This window comes from Montipora foliosa, chromosome 5, assembly GCF_036669935.1.
Source record: "Montipora foliosa isolate CH-2021 chromosome 5, ASM3666993v2, whole genome shotgun sequence".
NCBI lineage: Eukaryota > Metazoa > Cnidaria > Anthozoa > Scleractinia > Acroporidae > Montipora > Montipora foliosa.
Window position 1 is genome coordinate 3,390,327 of NC_090873.1, and position 13,037 is coordinate 3,403,363.

General features: G+C 39.1%; 1 protein-coding gene across 3 annotated transcripts in view; it reads right to left on the reverse strand.

Annotated features, from left to right (window-relative positions):
• Positions 1 to 13,037, reverse strand: part of LOC138003391 (protein DD3-3-like) — a 31,580-nt gene that overhangs the window by 10,279 nt on the left and 8,264 nt on the right. Inside the window, exons 1-2 of one of the 3 annotated variants that reach the window (XM_068849439.1) lie at positions 10,195 to 10,425; positions 3,555 to 3,710 (exon numbers count right to left, since the gene is read on the reverse strand). In XM_068849439.1, coding sequence (XP_068705540.1) covers positions 3,555 to 3,707 — 153 coding nt within the window. In that variant the 5' untranslated portion in view covers positions 3,708 to 3,710; positions 10,195 to 10,425. Of the gene's footprint in view, positions 1 to 3,554; positions 3,711 to 7,178; positions 7,321 to 10,194; positions 10,426 to 13,037 lie in introns of those variants that run through there. The other 2 variants (XM_068849437.1, XM_068849438.1) reach the window with 2 other exon arrangements.

Sequence of the window (13,037 nt, forward strand, 5' to 3'; positions counted from 1 at the left end):
CCCATTTTACGCAATAGCACTTTGATGTGTCTGATACTTGGTCATGTTAAGAAAGCAAAATAGCCTGCGGACAGGCTCCCGGTAAGGACGGGAAAAAACATTCGGCGAGCGCGACACAAAAGAATTCGGAGAACGAAGCGATCAGGGGGGGACAGGGAAGCCTCCCTCACTTCGTTCGGGCTCACCGGGAGCCTGAAGCAAAACGATTGTGCGAAAGTTAAAAAATATTTGTTTGAACTTGGAGCCTGTCACGTTACAGGCATTCAGATTGTGGGGAGTGTCAAGATTGAGATTGCGGCAATAGAATATTCCCCCTTGCAATTCCCAAGCCACTCCCCCCCCCCCCCATAAAAGAAATCGTGCAGGGGATTTGCCCCTGAAAAAAATCCCCTCCCATCACTTTTCTAATGGTCCGTCCCTAAGCTATAAGAGGAAATCACGATTCTCCGTTTGACATTAATACCTAACCGAAAAGGAAGAGTGGTTTTCCTCTCTATGCTATTTTTGTTATCTTGGCAAAATCCCGTGTAACCATTGGTTCACAACGTATATTAAAACCCAGTTAACAAAAAAACGTCAGCAGACATATTGCCCCAATAATTTGAGAGGGTAGAGGGGGGGGGGGGGGGGCGATTGACAGATTAAAGAGTCATTGAAGTAAACACATTCTGCAGGTTAGGCTTGTTTTTCGCAGCAGGGGCGAAGACAAATGATATCATCGCAAAGCACGTACACACGAGACGGTTTGGTTTTTAGATGTGATTCAGGACCGTGAAATCATCAATAACGTGGCCTGCTTCGTCGGGATGCGAGATGACATGCTATTGCGTTTTGTTACATAACTGTGGGAACAGCTTTATTTCATTGGTTGTATTTTGACTACATTTGTCCCAGGATTCGTTGATACAAATAGTTCAATAAGCCTCAGCTCCTGCGCAATTCAGTCTGTATCCTGTCGAAATTGTTTGGAAATGTACTCTAAAGCCATAACAGTAAGCCTGACCCAGGGAACGGCAACATAAAGGTTGTCTATACTTTTCTTCATAAGAGGTACTAAATTTATATCTGTTTACAACTTTCCAGCTCAATAGCGTCCTTCGTTTGGAAACCAGCGTATTTTGAATTTCGAAGTTATAGCGGTGCGTCACATAAAGCTAAGATCGCGTTTGTCGAAAAATATACACTTGTCTCGTGATTTTTTAGCCATTTTAGGAGTTTAAGTATTGGAAAAAGTGCTTGTGTAAATATTTTTTGGTTCAGTTCTGATAATCAGTCGACTAGATAGCCAAAGTATTAAAGTTCCAGATGATTACACTATTTCCGGCAGCCAAGTTGGAGGACTAGGCTCTATAGTTTTTTGCGGAACATTTCGACAAATATCTCAACTTTGGGACGAAGCACACACCTTGAACTTAGAAAGCTGTCTTATTTATTTATCGTCCATAATATCACGATTTCTTGACTTTATCAACTGAATGGTTTTATTGCGTGACAATGAACTTGCGAGTGCCGTCACGCAACATATAAAAAAATCGTGGTTTACAGAGGGAACCTCAACTTGCGCAGCATAAATACACAGCAAAAAATTACTGGAATTTGTCATTATGTTATATCTGTCCGTAAAAACTTCGGCTGTTGATATAAGAATGTTGATTTCAGGCCCGTAGGCAGGGTTTTTTTGCGGGAGGGTGCGATCCAAGGAGGAGACGGACAAACCGAGGGGCGAAGGCGCGAGCCTCTAGGGGGGTCCGGAGGCATGCTACCCCAGGAAATGTTGAAAATAGTTTTGTCAGAGACTACATTTCGTGCGTTTTTTGAAGGCAGTGTGATTCGAAAACAGGCAGTCAGATGCGAATTTAAAAGCGTGGATATTACTCAAACTTCTGAACTTCACAATGGATTTCTTTGACGCAGAGACTCTTTTACGTATGTCTTTTACAGTTTTAGAGAATAATGTCACTATTTAAAAAGAACAAGAATAGAAATAAAGTGAATCAAAAAATAACTTTTCTCTATAAATTATATCTTTGCTATCAATTCACTTTCTTTTAATCGTTGGACAACAGAAAAGTGGACCTCCGCAGCCTGGGGGTGTGTGTGTGTGCGCACCCGTCGCACCCCTCTTCCCTAGCGATAGACGGGAGCTGAAAGTAATGAAATCATTCAAGTATAAATTTCTTCCGATAGTTGCGGACAGCGCGTCGCGACATTGTTTACTAGAATTTTATTTTCCGGAGAAATTGTCGGGATTTTCAGCTAATCGAAGAAATTTCAAAGTTATACAATTTAAATATGTAATTGCAGATAGTTCTGTCCCAGAACTGAAACTTTGTATGATTGTTCCTTATTCATCCATGAATTTCGTGCAAATACAAACAGAAAGCGAATACAGCAGCAATTGTCACAAACCCTTAAGACCTAAGGCCTAAAAGACTCCATCCGAATCTCAAAAACAAGTCAAAATTCGCCAAAAAACAACAGCCGATAAGAGTAATTATACTAACGGCCGCCGCACAAAAACGCTCACCTCGCGATCGTTCCCACGGTCCCCTCTCTTGCTGGTGGAAACCAGGCTACACACCAAGTGGAAACCACGTGACAAACACTTTGCTCTCGTACACAAATAAATAAAGGAATAAATATCGCTGGCGCTGACAAAGTGTGCGAAATCCCACACAAAAATGTCGTGTTTCTGCGGTTTACCCGCAAGAACATTCGAAACGCAAGAAGTTGAAAGTCTAACCGCAAGAAGCCGCAAGAACTTATGAATCTCACCGCAAGCCGCAAGGTGGCGCAAGAAGTTGCTGGAGATCAAACTTCCTGTTCGTTTATAAGTGCCATGTTAGTGGTCGAAATGCTCAGCGCTTGCTCGCAATATTGTCCATAAGATAAGTCACAGCAGTGGGAAGAGATACATTTCGAACAGCTGAGACCAGGTCTGGATTTACATTTGCTTCTAGTGTGAAAATACTATCGTACGCACTCGCTTTAATATTACGTACTCGCGTGTTCATGACAACTACGAGAAAAAAGCCCTTCGATAACGGAACAGTCTGCTAGCAGACAACGCGACGCAATAACAAAACATCTCCAACTAATGAAGCTCACGAAGAAACAGTCCCTGCAGAAAAATCGAACTACGGTGTAGTTATCCTGCGTTCCAACGATTTTTTGCTTCTGAATGCCAAATTGATTGTCACTCAGAAGTGTTGTCTTATTCTTCTTGCGTGATCTGTGAGCGAAGACAACTTTCCTTCAAATCTCAAACTGAAACGCTGCGTGTGTAAACAAATGAGAACTACGATGTTGAAAATTTCTTTAAGTAATTTTCTATCAGTTTAAAAGTGAAAGAAAAAGCAAAAAGAACCCATTTTAGTGCAGCTGATGGCATGCGCATGCACAACGTAGGTGTCCAATTAAAGTTATCCAATTACTACAAAAGTTGTAAATATAAGGTCGTGACCGCGAGCCAATATTACGTGAGAAATAGGCGCGCGGGATGACCAATGACAATTGAGAATTTTGTTATTGCTTCAATGAAATGATAACTTTACCTGCGAATCAAACAGTCTGTTGGCGTTTTGAACGTTGTCACCTTCACCATTTATTCGATTGTTTGATCCAGGTGGAACGTGTAGGTATATATCTGACATGCAAGGCTCGAAAAGGGTAGCCAGCAGACAGCCCAAATGGAAAATAGTCTTCATGATCTGTTAAAAAGAATAAAAGGAAACAGCAGAGTTAAAAAACCTATTCGTTAGTTTTAACTAAGTGGTCAAGAAAATGAAAATTTATCTTACGCCCCAGCTCAAATTCATGTCCGTAGGCACTGTGTAATGTTTTTCTTATTTTATTGGCGAAGGTAGTTTCGATTCCGTAGTCTTTGTTTGGTATACATCAAAAGCACAACTTGTGGCACTATGAACGGATTATCTATGACGAAAACTTTGGAAGCGTTTGCCTTTGAAGTCGAGTTTTCTAGAGTACCTAGGAAAGCCTACTCATAGCCACATTGATTTAACTCGAAAGAGCAAAAAGTAAGGTTTTGATTACCGTGTGAGATTGAAAATTTGCTAGCTTTCAGCGAATTGTTAACTTTTGCTTTCAAGAGAATTTTCATAAGTAGGGACAAAATTAAACATTCATAGTCACGTGCACGCTTCAGTAGCGGATTGAGACTAAATCGAAAAGGGCGGGGGAGGGGGAGACGAGGGTAGAGCAGTCCCCCCCTGTACCCCTCCCCTAGATTCGCCACTTGCTTGTTTGTTTCGTGTCTAGACAAAAACTCGAATTATTTCTAATGATTCAAAGGAAATTCATTTCGTTAACATGATTTCAATTTTAGCCACCTTAACGTTTGAATCTAATTACTAGGTATTGCTACCAAATACATGCTACGCAAGGAACGTCGCGTACACCACAAACATATCAATTTTTCAATTCTTCCGTGCTCCTCCACTTCGACCAATCCATTCACTACCAGGCGACATTACTGTATCCCTCAAAGGAGGTGATACATTCTCACAACATTAATCAGGGGCACCCAACGTCAATTTTCGGAAAATATCTGTTCGGAAGACGATTTGAGATCTAGAATTTTCGGAACATTTAATGTAAAATTTCTTGCTTGCGGCCTGTCCTAGGATTTAAGAACGTCTAAAAAATGGTATAATTGCCCATTTTTAACGGATTTTTAACCTATAAAGGTCACCTAGAATTTTCGGGACCCTTTTTTCTGGCTGAAATTTTCGAAAGGGTAAGTCTTGATCCAATAATTTTCGGATCACTAGACTTTCAGCCGAGGAAATCCGAACAGATGAAAAAATTTAGGGGGTAAAAATATGTCTATATCTGCCGCTTAAATACCAAAACATGTTTAACGATGCTATGTTTAAGTGGTTTTGAACTATATTCTCGATGGGTGCCCCTGATTAATCTACAAACTTCCAAGTTAATAAATAGCTCTGAATGTGTGGGGGATGACTTGTTATGCATTGATGGACATACTAAAAGAATAATAGAATCTGAAGAGATGTTATGCTTCATTGCAAAGTAAATTAAAAGTAAATTGACACGATTGCTAAAATTGCGTCCATAATTGCGAGGATCATAGCTTTACTTGATTTCATTTCAGCAGTTCAGTATATGATTCATTTCATATATCATTTCGTTCGTTCATTGATTCATTCCTTACGGGAAAATTAGAACTCACAAATGACCAGCTCCTAACTTCAGTGGCTTCATAGCTCACAAAAATTTGGTTTTATCAACAGAGTTGATAATTGTAAATTGGCCACCGTACAGAGATTCTAAAAGCTGACGTTTCGTCATAGCGAATTCAGAGCTCAGAGCTCAGTTGGTTAGAGCGTCGCACCGGTATCGCGAGGCCACGGGTTCAACATCCCATCACTTTATTTAATGTTCCCGCACTAGTCGGCGAAAACGTCTTCTAAAAACTATATTGGAGTGTTAAAAGAACTAAAAGGGGTTACTATGCTCCTCAAAAGAGTCTAGGAATATTTTTGAATATTAAATAGATGTTACGCTTCATTTGCAGAAGACAGCGGCTACATTCTTGCCATTACCAAATTACCATTGATGTGATTCATATTAAATAAGAGAGAGCCGAATTCTAAAGAACCGACATGGTTACTGAGCAAATCACCACATAAAGAGTGTGGGACTTTCTGGAGGACTCCTTGCGGTGGACCTTCCTACATATTATGTCAAAAGAGATGTTACGGTTCATTTGCAAAAGACAGCGCCTACATTCCTATGCTTTCATGCTTTCGAATTCATGCATTTACATTGATCGGCCAAAACGTCTTCTAAAAACTATATTACACTGTTAAGAGACCTAAAAGTGGTAAAAAAATGCTACTCCAAAAAAATATTAAACACATGTTACGCTTCATTTGCAAAACATAGCGTGTTACCATTACCAAATTACTATTGACGTGATTCCCATTAAACATGAAAGAGCCGAGTTCTACAGAACTATTTTCTGTTATTTCTCCAAATATTTTGGAAAGGGTCAGACACAATTTATGCGACAATATCAACCTTCTTTGGGAATAAAACTCTATATTCTTATGAAAATCATTTTTGTTTGGGTGCCATGCAAATCACCACATATAGAGTGTCGGAAATCCTGTGGGACTATTTGCGGTGGAAATTCCTGCACATCAGGGTTATGGTTGAGACAACCAAATCAAGAAAACAACATTCGACAGAGTATTTAAGTTTTTTCCCTTTAATGCTTTCACCCATTCGCATTGATCGGTGAAGACGCCTTCCAAAAACTGTATTAAAACGCCTTCCAAACTAAAATGTGGTGTTCTAATTTCAATTGGTAAAATTCGGAGCAAATGCTGATAATCACTTCAAAAATGGCTGCTTTTTTCGTGTAAAATATAAACCTTTCTTAGAGAATAGTTATTTTTACGTTGCAGGCTTAGAACTTCCATTGGAAATGGGTGTAAAATTGGCCTAAAGTGAAAAGTAGAGCTCAGATGGAAATCTATGATTGCCACTTAATTCCAAAAACGACTTTTGCAATGTATCACGCAAACAACCTGAGAGAAGAAATTCTTTTCCTTTCTGGGCTCAAAGCGGTCACAAATCTGACGTTAAAGTCAATACAATACAATACAATACAATACATACTTAATTGTCTACTCCCCATAGGGGCTTTTATGGCCAATGAAACACAACGAAACAACACAACAGAACAACAACAACTGTTAAGAATCCCAACTAGCTGGAGGCAAACCAGTTGGCTATTTACAAGTGCAGCTGGGATCAAATTCAACGAGTGGTCAGAGCGGGTCTTGAAACCGGGATCTCCGGATCTCAAGGCAAGTGCTCTAACCACTGAGCCACACTGCCTCCTATATTAAAAGGTTTCTGGAGTAAAGCGAGCACTGATTGTTTCACCACATAATAACCTCTATTCAATCGTCAGTGTTACATCCAATGTAGCCACATTAGATCTCATCATTGAAGACAGGGTTTGAATCTTGCTTCCTTCCTAAACAATGTCTAATCAGAATATCCTTTCTTGATAACAATAAGCCGTGTGTGAAATGCATTCTAAAATTTTCAACTTCTTCGATAAGGTAATAAGGTACGATCTAATCAAATAAGTATATTAAACTTGGATCAATTCACTTACTTACCCTTATTAACTTTGAACTGAAGAATGTATCCTCAGTTGTTTGCAGGACGAGGCGCAGAAACAATGTGAGTATTGGTTTCTTATTCATGGTACTTAACGCAAGTAGGATTTGCACTTGAATGGGAATTTTACTCCTTTTGTCTGCACGCCTCAACAAGAATAAGCCATGCATTCTTTAAATGTCAAATTCAGTAGCCATATTATGGACGTGATGCATATTAAGGACGGCGCCTACTATTGTTATTACACATATGTTCTGCTCATCTTGAGATACTCGGATTTCCTATAGGTGGTGATTATTAATACAGGGATATTTTTGCGCGGTTCAAAATAGCAGATCTTGTAAGTACTCTGGGTATCCAAGAGAAATTTAGGCCGGGTAACCATGCATTTTTGAGAGATAAGAGAGATAATTAAGAAACGGTCCAGATGAGAACGATAGCAACAACGCCAACGAACATGTTGGAATCCAATTGGAATGCAAAAAGGTGATAACTTTTCTATTGTCTGTACTTACTTCTGATTGGCTTAAACAGCAAAAGTTAACAAAACTTCATAAAGCAGTATTATATTTATCTTTACTTTCCAACCATCTTCCATATAACAAAATCTGGTCTCTGTTTGAATACCACAGAAATCGTATGTGGGGAACATGTAAAATTGTAAACGTTTCTTGGCTTTTTTTTTTTCAACTCTTGTGATTGGCGAAAATCTCTTAACACAAAAAGCACCCTTTCAAAATGGGCTGTAAATGAATTTTATTGCGTTAACGGCCTTCCTGTAGGTTTATGCATTCTCCGTGTAAAAATAATAACATTCCTATGTAGGGAAAGCACCGCAGCCGCATAAGAAAAGAAATTGCTGTCCACCTTACACGGATCATTACTTAAGCTTCAACTTGAGAAAGAACGCCATACATTGCTTTGTATTTTAAAGCTTTTTACTAATGTTATTTATCAATGCGTGGTTACCCCCAAATTGGTTTTTGGATTTCAATAACACTCGTGAAGATCTACATTTTCTGCATAATCATAAACCGGGCAAAAATGCCTTTGAATTATTAGGCACGGACAAGAGAAAGCTGAGTTCTAAAGAATTGTTTTTGGTTATGTCTACAGCTATTTTGGGAAGAGTATTTCAGTTTTTATAGCGTTAAACTCTGTTACAAGGATCCATACACTACTAGGCGACATTACTACATCCCTCAAAGGTGGTGATACATTATCACAACTGATTGGCCGTATTTATACTAGACCACGTCTAAGACGTCTCACACGTCTAAGACGAGTCTGCGATGACTTGTTATGCATTGATAGAGATACCAAGTCCTACTCCAAAAGAATAATAGAATCTGAAAAGATGTTATGCTTCATTGCAAAGTAAATTAAAAGTAAATTGATTTACGTCAGTACAAAAGACAGCCGGGCTACCTCGTTTTTTATTTTATTTTGTTGAGGTTTGATTTAAGGCGCCTCTCCCCGACAAACACACTTTTGTTTCTGATGAAGACTTGATGACAAACATCCCATCACTTTATTTAATCTCTCAGAATTGGTCGGCGAAGACGTCTTCTAAAAACTATATTAGACTGTTAAGAGACCTAAAAGGGGTTAAAAATGCTACTCAAAGAGACTCAAGAAATATCATTTGAATATTAAAGAGATGTTACGCTTCATTTGCAGAAGACAGCGGCTACAATGTTACCATTACCAAATTACCCTTGACGTGATTCACATTAAACAAGAGAAAGCCGAATTCTAAAGAACCGACATGGTTACCGAGCAAATCACCACATAAAAGAGTGTCGGACTTTCTGGAGGACTTCTTGCGGTGGACCTTCCTTCATATCACGTTAAGAGACTCCAGAATATATTTGGATATTAAAGAGATGCTACGCTTCATTTGCAAAAGACAGCGGCTACACTGTACATTCTCATGCTTTCATGCATTTGCATTGATGGGCGAAAACGTCTTCTAAAAACTATATTACACCGTTAAGAAACCTAAAAGGGGTTAGAACTTCCATTGGAAATGGGTGTAAAATTGGTTTAAAGTGAAAAGTAGAGCTTATATGGAAAGCTGTGATTGCCACTAAATTCCAAAGACGACTTTTGCATTGTATTCTGAATTTTAAACCTATGTTAAAACCCCACACGAAATGTTTCCCTATTTGCAAGGAAAATGTCCTATTCTTTATTGGAACTTCACTCTAATGTTTAAGCCACGCATAAGAAACCAAATGATTTTCGGAATTTCTTGTCTTGAGAGGTTCCCCCATAGAAAACGAGAGACGATTCAAAATTTCTGATCTCCCTAACCACCCAGGAGAGGATTCAGATTTTCTGATCTCCCAAAAAACAGGATTCCGAATTTCTGATCCCCCAAGAACATAGTCCCCAGAGGAATCAGAATTTCTGAACACACAAACAACCTGAGAGAAGAAATTCATTTCCTTTCTGGGCTCAAAGCGGTCACAAATCTGACGTTAAAGTCAATACATACTTAATTGACCGCTCCCCATAGGGGCTTTCAGGGCCAATGAGTAACAACGAAACGACAGAACAGGACAACAACAACTGTTAAGAATCCCAACTGGCTGGAGGCAAACCAGTTGGCTATTTACAAGTGCAGCTGGGATCAAATTTAACGAGTGGTCAGAGCGGGTCTTGAACCCGGGATCTCCGGATCTCAAGGCAAGCGCTCTAACCACTGAGCCACACTGCCTCCTATATTAAAAGGTTTCTGGAGTAAATCGAGCACTGATTGTTTCACCACATAATAACCTCTATTCAATCGTCAGTGTTACATCCAATGTAGCCACATTAGATCTCATCATTGAGGACAGGGTTTGAATCTTGCTTCCTTCCTAAACAATGTCTAATCAGAATATCCTCTCTTGATAACAATAAGCCGTGTGTGAAATGCATTCTAAAATTTTCAACTTCTTCGATAAGGTATAATAAGGTACGATCTAATCACTCGGAGTATATTAAACTTGGATCAATTCACTTACTTACCCTTATTAACTTTGAACTGAAGAATGTATCCTCAGTTGTTTGCAGGACGAGGCGCAGAAACAATGTGAGTATTTATCTTCAGTCTTTTTCTTATTCATGGTACTTAACGCAAGTAGGATTTGCACTTGAATGGGAATTTTACTCCTTTTGTCTGCACGCCTCAACAAGAATAAGCCATGCATTCTTTAAATGTCAATTCAGAAGCCATACTATGGACGTGATTCACATTAAACAAGAGAAAGCCGAGTTCTAAAGAATATTTTTTGGGTATGTGTACACTTATTTTGGGAAGAGTATTTCAGTTTTTACTGTTTAAGTCTGTTACAAGCATTCATACACTACTAGGCGACATTACTACACTTCAAAGGTGGTGATACATTATCACAACTGATTGGCCGTATTTATGCTAGAGAACGTCTAAGACGTCTCACGCGTCTAAGACGAGTCTGCGATGACTTGTTATGCATTGATAGAGATACCAAGTCCTACTCTAAAAGAATAATAGAATCTGAAAAGATGTTATGCTTCATTGCAAAGTAAATTAAAAGTAAATTGATTTACGTCAGTACAAAAGACAGCCGGGCTACCTCGTTTTTTATTTTATTTTTTTGAGATTTGATTTAAGGCGCCTCTCCACGACACACACACTTTTGTTTCTGATGAAGACTTGATGACAAACATCCCATCACTTTATTTAATCTCTCAGAATTGGTCGGCGAAGACGTCTTCTAAAAACTATATTAGACTGTTAAGAGACCTAAAAGGGGTTAAAAATGCTACTCAAAGAGACTCTAGAAATATCATTTGAATATTAAAGAGATGTTACGCTTCATTTGCAGAAGACAGCGGCTACAATGTTACCATTACCAAATTATCATTGACGTGATTCACATTAAACAAGAGAAAGCCGAATTCTAAAGAACCGACATGGTTACCGAGCAAATCACCACATAAAAGAGTATGGGACTTTCTGGAGGACTTCTTGCGGTGGACCTTCCTACACATCACGTTAAGAGACTCCAGAATATATTTGGATATTAAAGAGATGTTACGCTTCATTTGCAAAAGACAGCGGCTACACTGTACATTCTCATGCTTTCATGCATTTACATTGATGGGCGAAAACGTCTTCTAAAAACTATATTACACCGTTAAGAAACCTAAGAGGGGTTAGAACTTCCATTGAAAATGGGTGTAAAATTGGCCTAAAGTGAAAAGCAGAGCTTAGATGGAAAGCTATGATTGCCACTAAATTCCAAAGACGACTTTTGCAATGTATTCTGAATTTTAAACCTGTGTTAAAACCCACACGAAATGTTTCCCTATTTGCAAGGAATGCAAAAATTCTTCAAACCAATGTCCTATTCTTTATTGGAACTTCACTCTAATGTTTAAGCCACGCATAAGAAACCAAATGATTTTCGGAATTTCTTGTCTTGAGAGGTTCCCCCATAGAAAACGAGAGACGATTCAAAATTTCTGATCTCCCAAACAACCCAGGAGAGGATTCCGAATTTCTGATCCCCCAAGAACATAGTCCCGAGAGGAATCAGAATTTCTGAACACCCAAACAACCTGAGAGAAGAAATTCATTTCCTTTCTGGGCTCAAAGCGGTCACAAATCTGACGTTAAAGTCAATACATACTTAATTGACCGCTCCCCATAGGGGCTTTCAGGGCCAATGAGTAACAACGAAACGACAGAACAGGACAACAACAACTGTTAAGAATCCCAACTGGCTGGAGGCAAACCAGTTGGCTATTTACAAGTGCAGCTGGGATCAAATTTAACGAGTGGTCAGAGCGGGTCTTGAACCCGGGATCTCCGGATCTCAAGGCAAGCGCTCTAACCACTGAGCCACACTGCCTCCTATATTAAAAGGTTTCTGGAGTAAAGCGAGCACCGATTGTTTCACCACATAATAGCCTCTATTCAATCGTCAGTGTTACATCCAATGTAGCCACATTAGATCTCATCATTGAAGACAGGGTTTGAATCTTGCTTCCTTCCTAAACAATGTCTAATCAGAATATCCTTTCTTGATAACAATAAGCCGTGTTTATAATGCATTCTAAAATTTTCAACTTATTCGATAAGGTAATAAGGTACGATCTAATCACTCGGAGTATATTAAACTTGGATCAATTCACTTACTTACCCTTATTAACTTTGAACTGAAGAATGTATCCTCAGTTGTTCGCAGGAAGAGGCGCAGAAACAATGTGAGTATTTACCTTCAGTCTTTTTCTTATTCATGGTACTTAACGCAAGTAGGATTTGCACTTGAATGGGAATTTTACTCCTTTTGTCTGCACGCCTCAACAAGAATAAGCCATGCATTCTTTAAATGTCGAATTCAGAAGCCATATTATGGCCGTGATTCACATTAAACAAGAGAAAGCCGACTTCTAAAGAATATTTTTTGGTTATGTCTACAGCTATTTTGGGAAGAGTATTTCAGTTTTTACCGTTTAAGTCTGTTACAAGCATCCATACACTACTAAGCGACATTACTACATCCCTCAAAGGTGGTGATATATTCTCACAACTCATTGGCCGTATTTATACTATCTAGAGTACGTCTAAGACGTCTCACACGTCCGCTAAAACTAGCCGGCGATGACTTGTTATGCATTGATAGAGATACCAAGTACAATACAATACAATACAATACATACTGAATTGACCGCTCCCCATAGGGGCTTTTCAGGGCCAATGAATACACGAAACAACAGAACACAAAAACTACAACTGTTAAGAACCGCAACTGGCCGGAGGCAAACCAATTGGCTATTTACAAGAGCAGCTGGGAAGTTGAACCCGGGACAACCAGGATCAAATT